Below are 10000 nucleotides of genomic sequence, written 5' to 3'. Positions count from 1 at the left end.
CTCTCTCTCTCTCTCTCTCTCTCTCTTTGACTGGCTCTGTCTCTCTCTGACTGTCTCTGTCTCGGTCTCTCCCTCTCTCTCGTTCTTTCTTGTTCTCTTTTGACCATACTCGCTGCTATGGTTGGGCATGCTCAACGCTCCTTAAAGGTTGTTTCATGGTAGTTCAAGCTGATGTTCTCTATCCTTATTCCAAAGATGAAGACCGAAGCGAGAAGCCATAATTAAAGATCTTCTGAAAGAGGCTATTCGCTATATTAGATTGTACAGAGGCGTACATGGTTACTTGTCGACATGTCGTAAAACAAAACAAGCAAACAACCTTTGAGAGACATATATATATAATTATATGAGTGTGTGATGCGGGGGGTTGTTGATGGGAGGGAGGGGGTTGTGGGTACAGAACCTCACATGCTGTACACAGATTGTTTGCAACTGTTAACCTGGTTTGAAGAACTTAGCATTTTAAAAAGCCACGTCGTTCAGTGGTACATGTAATATAATACAATCGAAGTACACGTGAATGTCTTGTTTTGTGTATAATGAAAAGTTCCATAAGCTTACCTTTCTTTGTTTGTTTTTTAGTCATTGTGTATAGTACACAGATTGTGAACTTGTACCACTGAACGACGTGGCTTATGTAATATAATACAATCGAAGTACACGTGAATGTCTTGTTTTGTGTATAATGAAAAGTTCCATAAGCTTACCTTTCTTTTTTTTTTTTTTTTTTTTTAATCATTGTGTATAGTACACAGATTGTGAACTTAGCATTTTAAAAAGCTACGTCGTTCAGTGGTACATGTAATATAATACAATCGAAGTACACGTGAATGTCTTGTTTTGAGTATAATTAAAAGTTCCATAAGCTTACCTTTCTTGGTTTTTTTTTCATTTTTCATTTTTGACTCACATGCGAAGCAAAAGTGAGTCTATGTACTCACCCGAGTCGTTCGTCCGTCCGTCCGTCCGGACGTCCGTCCGTCCGGAAAACTTTAACGTTGGATATTTCTTGGACACTATTCAGTCTATCAGTACCAAATTTGGCAAGATGGTGTATGATGACAAGGCCCCAAAAAACATACATAGCATCTTGACCTTGCTTCAAGGTCAAGGTCGCAGGGGCCATAAATGTTGCCTAAAAAACAGCTATTTTTCACATTTTCCCCATTTTCTCTGAAGTTTTTGAGATTCAATACCTCACCTATATATGATATATAGGGCAAAGTAAGCCCCATCTTTTGATACCAGTTTGGTTTACCTTGCTTCAAGGTCAAGGTCACAGGAGCTCTTCAAAGTTGGATTGTATACATATTTTGAAGTGACCTTGACCCTGAACTATGGAAGATAACTGTTTCAAACTTAAAAATTATGTGGGGCACATGTTATGCTTTCATCATGAGACACATTTGGTCACATATGATCAAGGTCAAGGTCACTTTGACCCTTATGAAATGTGACCAAAATAAGGTAGTGAACCACTAAAAGTGACCATATCTCATGGTAGAAAGAGCCAATAAGCACCATTGTACTTCCTATGTCTTGAATTAACAGCTTTGTGTTGCATGACCTTGGATGACCTTGACCCAGGGTCAAGGTCACATGTATTTTGGTAGGAAAAATGTGTAAAGCATGTGAGTCGTATGGGCTTTGCCCTTCTTGTTATTATTGCTGGAAAAATTCTTGACGCAAGAACATATATTACAAACTAAATAAATTCTAAAAATGGAGAAAAGTTTGTATTACACGTGAATACGCAAACTGCGACGAAATTATTGACACATGTTTGTTTGTTTTTGTCGATTGACAGACGAACAGCTTCGAACAGCTGTGTATCAACTACACCAACGAGAAACTGCATCGCTTCTTCAACCACTTCGTGTTTGCCTTGGAACAAGAAACAGTAAGTCAGCTTATTTTTCTCTGTGTTTTTTTGTTGTTTTCCCTTCTGTTTGTGGACGTTCTCTCCTCCCTGTCCAGCTTTCAGTTAGAGCTGGGTGTCTTTCTGTCGACTTAGAACCTCTGTCACTCTCTTTGTCACATTGAAAAACCTCTGTCTTTGTCTGTTTGTCTGTCTGTTTGTCTCTCTCTCTCTGTCTCTCTGTCTCTTTATCTCTCTTTCTTTCTCTCTCTCTCTCTCTTATCGCGTTCCCTTTCTCCTCCCTCTCTCTCTCTCTCTCTCTCTCTCTCTCTCTCTCTTTCTCTCTCTTTCTCTCTCTCTCTTATCCCGTTTCCATCCCGTTCCCTTCCTCCTCTCTCTCTCTCTCTCTCTCTCTCTCTCTCTCTCTCTCTCTCTCTCTTATCCCGTTCCCTTTCTCCTCTCTCCCGCTTCGGTAACTCGCACTCACCCCCCCCCCCCCTCCCCGCTTTTTGAAACTGTCCCTGCCCAATCTCCCAGGCCCCAGCAACCCTCTCCCTCCCTACCACCTCCCCTTTCCTGGTTGTGTTCTGTCACTCTTCGCTCTTACTCGCCTTTCTCTCTTTCGCTAGGTAACACCAATTTGTTCCAAATAGATGTGATTCTCTCTTGTGGGATGCTCGTGATTCTTTTATTGGAAAATGTTATTGCTTTTCTGAATTGAACTGCTGAGTATGAATTGGTTTCCAGATTGTCTTTGTGTGCGTGTCTTCTGTGATTTGTCTGTGGGTGTTTGTTAATGCCTACTTGCGTCTATGTCTGCCTTCGTTCGTTCACGCTTTGAGTTTGTTTCTATCTGTCTGTCTGTCTGTCCTTCCGCCCGTCCGTCCATCCGCCTGACTGTCTGTCTGTCACTGTCTGTCTGTCTGTCTGTCTGTTCTTCTGTGTTTGTGTGTTTGTTTATGAGCAGTAAAAAATGGTAGTAAAAGTAGAAGAACATGTTTGTGTGAACTCAGTTTCGTGATAGGACTAAGAGTATTCATTTTACGTCAACGTCCTCAGAAAGCATCGACACAGAAGCCAAACTTTGAAACTTAGACACCAAATACGTTTATTTAAAACCAAGCACACACCCTCTCTGGAATAAGATTGTCTTCGTTTGAGGCGACACATGCTTAGAAGACAGAAGTGTCATCATTGCCCTAAGTTCAAGGGACAGGTGTTGCCAAGGCTTTCCTACCATACTGACGCCCTTTAACACCGAATGCTCCAGGTGTAAGGCGTTTACCTGTGTCCTGTGTCGGTGCGTTCTGGATGCAATGGAAGATTGCTGGATGGAACGGGGCATACGGCCGATGTGTCGGCTGGCAGGCATTCCTCGTCAGGCTTGCCACCTGGGCGCGTGTTTATACAGTCATATCGAGCTGCCTTCAAAGGTCCATCACGGAACTGGCGTGTGTGTATGCACTGCTGTTTCTTGTTTACCTGAGAGTTATGCCTCGACATCCCCCAGCTTCTCCATCATTCCCTCTGTTATCTGCCTTCTGTTTCTCCGCACCTTCTCACTCCCCCTTCTCACGGCCCTGAGACCTTCTCCACCCCCCCTCCCCCCTCCCCCCCTCTCTTTTGTACCTAAGTCTCTCACCCCCCCCCCCCCCCTCATAATTCCCCTCGCTCCCCCTCCACCCTTTCTCTTGTCTCCTCTTCTCTCTCCCACCCCCCCTTCAATTTCATCCTCCTCCATACCCCCAGCAGCTTCTGTTGTCCCTTTTTCTCCATCGCATTGCAGAATGTGTGCCCTTAATCCCCTAAATACTGTTTGCAGATCGTTATAATACTTTAATAGCCCTCACCGGCTTTCGTTTATTTATTTTTTTTTTTATCTGGAAACCGCCGATGTTGTTTCTGCGTTGTTGTTTGATCTTGAGAGACGGCTTGTCGGGACTCCCAGTTTTGGTCTGAAACTTGGCGCAAGTGTCTTAAAAGGCATTTTAATGCCTTGGACTCGTTAGCCATTTGAGCGATCTGGAGAGATTACTCGGAGAAAGAGAGAGAGAGATAGAGGGTGGGGGGCAGGCAGGCAGGCAGACAGTCTGTAATCGGGGTGAATTTGTGCTTCAAGAATGTAATCATTCAGCATGATTGTTGTAAGCATCCCTGTTACATTTTGTGTTCAAAGCTTGCCATGTTGCCTCATGAAAATAGTCACAAAGATGATATCTCAAACTGCTGCTAAATTGTCAGCAAAAAGTTAAATCCAACTTCTCCTTTAGGTTCAGCAATAATGTTAAGTTAGGTGAGGTTGAAGATATATGCTCCGTCCCTGCGCGGGAATCATTAATGTCAGCTCTACACGTGAAGCCCATTCGGTCCTCAAGCCGACCGCAAAATAATCCGATTTTGTTTCTTCTTTGACTATTTGTGCGCCACTGAAAGCAGATTCATTTTGCGCCGTTAGCATTTTGCTGGCCCGAGAAGCGGATCTTGTGTCTAGAAATGTTTTTTTTTTTATAAAGATGTTTGTACAGTTCAAAACTCCCAAACAGACACTTCGGGGCTTCCATCTTTCGCCGGTTTCTTTTTAAAGATGTTTACTGACGTTTTCCTGATTTGTAATTATTTACAGAATGTCTAGTAGCGTATGTATAAATTGCCTCTGAAAACTGTGTTGTATGTTCTACGTCTGATTTCAAAGTGATCTTTAGACCGAAGCATTGATAAAAATTAGGACAACTTGGACCTTCATGATGTCTGTTTGTTGCGTTGAGGCTGTTTACCCTGTTCCCCTTTTCATTCGGATTTTTTTTTTATCCCAGTCGCCAGGACACAATATATTTTATAATTATTTTGTAGACAGTAATATCTGTATAGATTTCTGTGTGTTTTTGCCGCATTTTCTTTAACCTTTTTGCCGACATCCACATCTACGACCAGCGCAGTGTGGTAGTTTACTCGCCTTGTGGACTTTCATCTTAAGGTTACCTGGCACACACCTCGCCCTCGCACCTCGCCAGCTGATGATAGGGAGGTGGGGGTCAAGAATGAAGACAAATTCCAGGTGTACGGACTGCCTCCTTGCACCTTCATTAGCGGCCACAGCTCTACCGAGGAAAGGTATCTCCTTGTGAAGAGAGACTAAAAGCTTCAGAAAGCCAGACAGGGATGAAAGAGAATTGGCGTAAAGGGGGCTACGCTTATAAGTTCCTGCTTAATTTTTTTCTGTTATTTGTGCATTTAATTGATGAGAAAGAGAGTGGATAAAACTCCGACAAGCCTTTTCCTTTCCTCCCTTGAAAATTAAACGTTTCCATTGAGAAAAAAAAGGCAAGTGGACGGGAATTGGGGTTGGGTGCAGGTTGACTTTGTTTTTTCCGTTCAATATTCATTGTCACAAATCGAGCCACAATTATATAAGGCCAAAAAAAAAAAAAATAGGTCTGTTTACGGTAACCCGACCGACCCTATTTTTTTCGCGCGACTTTTTTTTGGCATTTGGGGGGGGAAAAAAAAAATCTTTTGTTTTTTTGGCAAAATAACGTAAAAATATGGTTTTTTGGAAAAAAAAAAAAAAAAAAAAAAAATCCCGACCTACCGACCCTATTTTTTGGGCCTATGTTACCGTAAACAGACCTATTTTTTTTGTTGGCCTAAGTGTATCACGAACACATAAGTCTGACAAATGTGCTGGCACCGATATGTACTTTCATTCATTTTTATTATATTTAGTCAAGTTTTGACTAAATATTTTAACATCGAGGGGGAATCGAAACGAGGGTCGTGGTGTATGTGCGTGTGTCTGTGTGTCTGTGTGTCTGTGTGTGTGTGTAGAGCGATTCAGACTAAACTACTGGACCGATCTTTATGAAATTTGACATGAGAGTTCCTGGGTATGAAATCCCCGAACGTTTTTTTCATTTTTTTGATAAATGTCTTTGATGACGTCATATCCGGCTTTTCGTGAAAGTTGAGGCGGCACTGTCACGCCCTCATTTTTCAACCAAATTGGTTCAAATTTTGGTCAAGTAATCTTCGACGAAGCCCGGGGTTCGGTATTGCATTTCAGCTTGGTGGCTTAAAAATTAATTAATGACTTTGGTCATTAAAAATCTGAAAATTGTAAAAAAAAAAAAAAAATTTATAAAACGATCCCAATTTACGTTTATCTTATTCGCCATCATTTGCTGATTCCAAAAACATATAAATATGTTATATTCGGATTAAAAACAAGCTCTGAAAATTAAATATATAAAAATTATTATCAAAATTAAATTGTCCAAATCAATTTAAAAACACTTTCATCTTATTCCTTGTCGGTTCCTCATTCCAAAAACATATAGATATGATATGTTTGGATTAAAAACACGCTCAGAAAGTTAAAACAAAGAGAGGTACAGAAAAGCGTGCTATCCTTCTTAGCGCAACTACTACCCCGCTCTTCTTGTCAATTTCACTGCCTTTGCCATGAGCGGTGGCCTGACGATGCTACGAGTAAAATGGCATTGCGTTCAGTTTCATTCTGTGAGTTCGACAGCTACTTGACTAAATATTGTATTTTCGCCTTACGCGACTTGTTTGTGTTGGGTACCCTACGAATTACAAGGAACATAATCCAAACCAAGCGTTATAATAATAACTCCCTGATATATAGCCCATTGGCTGAAACTTTTGTTAAAAGGACTAAACGAAGTCCTGCGGACATCGTACGTCGTACTTTAAGGAACCAGCACGGACCACTGCATGAGGCCAGACTAATCATTCTCAGAAGAAAAGAGAGAAAAGAAGGACAAGACCCATCAAATGCTCATCGTTTCGATTTTATGCCTTTGCTCCTCAGCCTCGACAAAAATTCCTTTGTCCGAGCATCTAAAGCAAGGGGTATAATAGCAGCTTTGGCCATGTGCGGGCGATCACGTCCGTGGCTGCTACTCTTCATATTTACAGCTGCATTTAGAACAACAAATCACCGGTCTCTGGTGTGGTCTGGACTCGAATTCTTTGATGAAAAATGATGAATTCTGTGTTGTTTTTGTAGACGCTGGTAATAACAAAAAAAGGATTGATGACCAGTATTAATCACTAAAATCTTCCCTGTCGTCACCAGAAGGAAACAATGCTAACCCACCCTGATCTGTATCATTATGTACATCGAAGTTTTTAAAAGCAGGAAATAATATTTGCCAGCCAGACTGACGCCTTTCAGTCCAGTTCTCAGGCTACTTATGACGACCAAGAAAATTGTTTTTATTTGTGACGGGTTTTTTTTCACTCGATATGGCGAATACAGTATTCTTCATCTTCCAGAGTTCTGACTGCATATAATTCAATAACCTACATCAATTGCAAAACTGTCTTATGAGATATTATAGTTGAATGTGCATAGGGCGTTGATATCACAAGCTGTACAAATTATGGTGATGATGCTAGTATCTTTTTGGAAGCAGGAAGCCATCTCGCAGCGCAGCTGTTCAACTAGTGGTCGAAATAGTGTGTTTTTCAAACATATACTGAGTTAACAAAGACACAGAGAGAAAAAAAAACATGCACCCCCACTCCCTCCTCTCCGGCTATATATATACGCGCCCCCAATCCCATAGATCCTCACCCCAGGATCTCCTTAAGGCCGCGCGTAAGGAATGAATTACATGTCTAGAGAGCAGATCAGACCAGCAGATCGGAGCGAAAGGCGTGCACGCAAAGCCAATTTTCAAATCGATAATTGTTTAGTGCCTTATTGTGCTCCTGGGGATTAATGCACATTGTTAAGATTAAAATCACATGCTCTGTCGTTTATTGTTTTCCGTATTCGCACCAATTCAGGTTGTTGCATATAGACAGTGCAGTTTTGTTAGATGAAGGTTTTTGGACAGTGAAGTTTTGTCAGATGTTTTCCGGTTGAATCGCGTGCGCTGTTACGTGGAGTCGATAACAATTATCGATTGTGACTAAATATTCTCCCTTTGTTTCAGAAATGGGGGTTATGAAAATGCCCTCTCGTTTGCATTTGTCACCAGTTTTCGTCAACGTCATGTGACCATAAGCTTTGCATAAACAATACACTATGCCCATGAGTGGGTGGCTTTTGTGACTCTCGCAGACATAATAAACTTTAGATCTTTTGATCATTCAAAAGATTAGATGTGAGGTTTCATTTTCTGATTGATTTCGTTTGCTATCTACTTGCAAGTAGTCACTTCCTTTTGACAGCTTGCAAAATGTATATTCACAATTAACCCCTGTTAAAAAAAGGTTTCTTTGTCACCACACTAGCAGTCACCTATATCACTGCACAGTTTGTATCTTTAACTTGGTTTTTTTCTCTCGCCTGTTTGATAACTCCCGGTATTTCCTTGCAAAGACAGTCGTTGGAAATACGGTCTGGCATGGAAAACTCATCGCAGTCCTACGCTTTTTAAATTTTTTTTTTACCCGTACGACGACGCACGCAAGAAGAACACCTCTTCAGTTCTTTCCTTGCATTTTCAACTCAGCACTTAAGTGTTATCTTGTTTGGTCATCAAGTGAAAACTATGTGTTAAGCTAAAATCGATGAAGCGCCTACTTTAGAAAGTAATTTTCTCACGAATATGACATTTTAGCTTCCCGAAAGTGTCAGGAGTTTTTCTCTCTAACTTTAAGCAGACACTAAAGTGTATAGTGAGACACAAAACTTCTGGTGAGTTAAACGGCTTCGTGTAAAAGTTTTAATTTAGATTTTTGTGATCGGATTGTTAGTATCGATTTGAGTCATCGTTTGCTCGTGCAGAATAAGGAAGCTATTGTTTTAAGTTTTAATAATTTCCTTTATGATTAAAGTATTTCCTTGTCACGAATCGTGTTATGAAAACAACGTTTTAGTTTTGTTATTGTTTTTTTTGTGGGCGGTCATTTGCAGCTGAATGGCGGGTAAAATACTGAATGATTTGTTTTGTAGTTGTTGTTTTTTGAGTCACTTGAGAAAAAGTGACTCTATGTAATCGGTCAGTGTTAGTCTGTCCGGCCGGCCGTCCGGCCGGCCGTCCGGCCGGCCGGCCGGCCGTCCGTAGACACCACCTTAACGTTGGACTTTTCTCGGAAACTATCAAAGCGATCGGGCTCATATTTTGTTTAGTCGTGACCTCCAATGACCTCTACACTTTAACGATGGTTTCGTTGACCTTTGACCTTTTTCAAGGTCACAGGTCAGCGTCAAAGGAAAAATTAGACATTTTATATCTTTGACAAAGTTCATCGGATGTGATTGAAACTTTGTAGGATTATTCTTTACATCAAAGTATTTACATCTGTAGCCTTTTACGAACGTTATCAGAAAAACAAGGGAGATAACTAGCCTTTTCTGTTCGGCAACACAACTTAACGTTGGGCTTTTCTCGGAAACTATAAAAGTGACCGGGCTCAAATTTTATGTGAACGTGACTCATTGTGTTGTGAATAGCAATTTCTTCCTGTCCATCTGATGCCTCATATAATATTCAGAACTGCGAAAGTGACTCGATCGAGCGTTTGCTCTTCTTGTTGAAAAATGCAGCTAAATTTGACCATATTACTTCTGTACATGTTACGGTGCCTTGTGTCTGTGTGGAAACCTTCCTTTCAGTTTACAACTCGTCATCTTCTCTCTCTCTCTCTCTCTCTCTCTCTCTCTCTCTCTCTCTCTCTCTCTCTCTCTCTCTCTCTCCTCTCTCTCTCCCTCTCCCTCTCTCTCTCTCTCCTCTCTCTCTCCCTCTCTCTCTCTCTCCTCTCTCTCTCTCTCTCCTCTCTCTGTCTCTCTCTCTCTCTCTCCTCTCTCTCTCTCTGTCTCTCTCTCTCTGTCTCTCTGTCTCTCTCTCCTCTCTCTCTCTCTCTCTGTGTCTCTCTCTCTCTCCTCTCTCTCTCTCTCTCTCTCTTCTCTCTTCTCTCTCCTCTCTCTCTGTCTCTCTCTCCTCTCTCTCTGTCTCTCTCTCCTCTCTCTCTGTCTCTCTCTCTCCTCTCTCTCTCTCTCTCTCTCTCTCTCCTCTCTCTCTGTCTCTCTCTCCTCTCTCTCTCTGTCTTTGTCTCTCTCTCTCTCTGTCTCTCTGTCTCTGTCTCTCTCTCCTCCCTCTCTGTCTCTCTCTGTCTCACTCTCTCTCTCGATCTCTCTGTCTCTCTCTCTCTCTCTGTCTCTCTCTC

General features: G+C 41.6%; 1 protein-coding gene across 1 annotated transcript in view; it reads left to right on the top strand.

Annotated features, from left to right (window-relative positions):
- The window catches only part of LOC138952819 (myosin-I heavy chain-like), a 181102-nt gene that overhangs the window by 73573 nt on the left and 97529 nt on the right, over positions 1–10000 (top strand). The window contains exon 9 of the mRNA XM_070324555.1: positions 1808–1900. Coding sequence (XP_070180656.1) covers positions 1808–1900 — 93 coding nt within the window. The remainder of the gene's footprint in view (positions 1–1807; positions 1901–10000) is intronic.

Source organism: Littorina saxatilis, linkage group LG17 (genome assembly GCF_037325665.1).
Source record: "Littorina saxatilis isolate snail1 linkage group LG17, US_GU_Lsax_2.0, whole genome shotgun sequence".
NCBI lineage: Eukaryota > Metazoa > Mollusca > Gastropoda > Littorinimorpha > Littorinidae > Littorina > Littorina saxatilis.
Note: the sequence above shows the minus strand (reverse complement) of the source record. Positions and strands in the feature narration are given on the sequence as shown.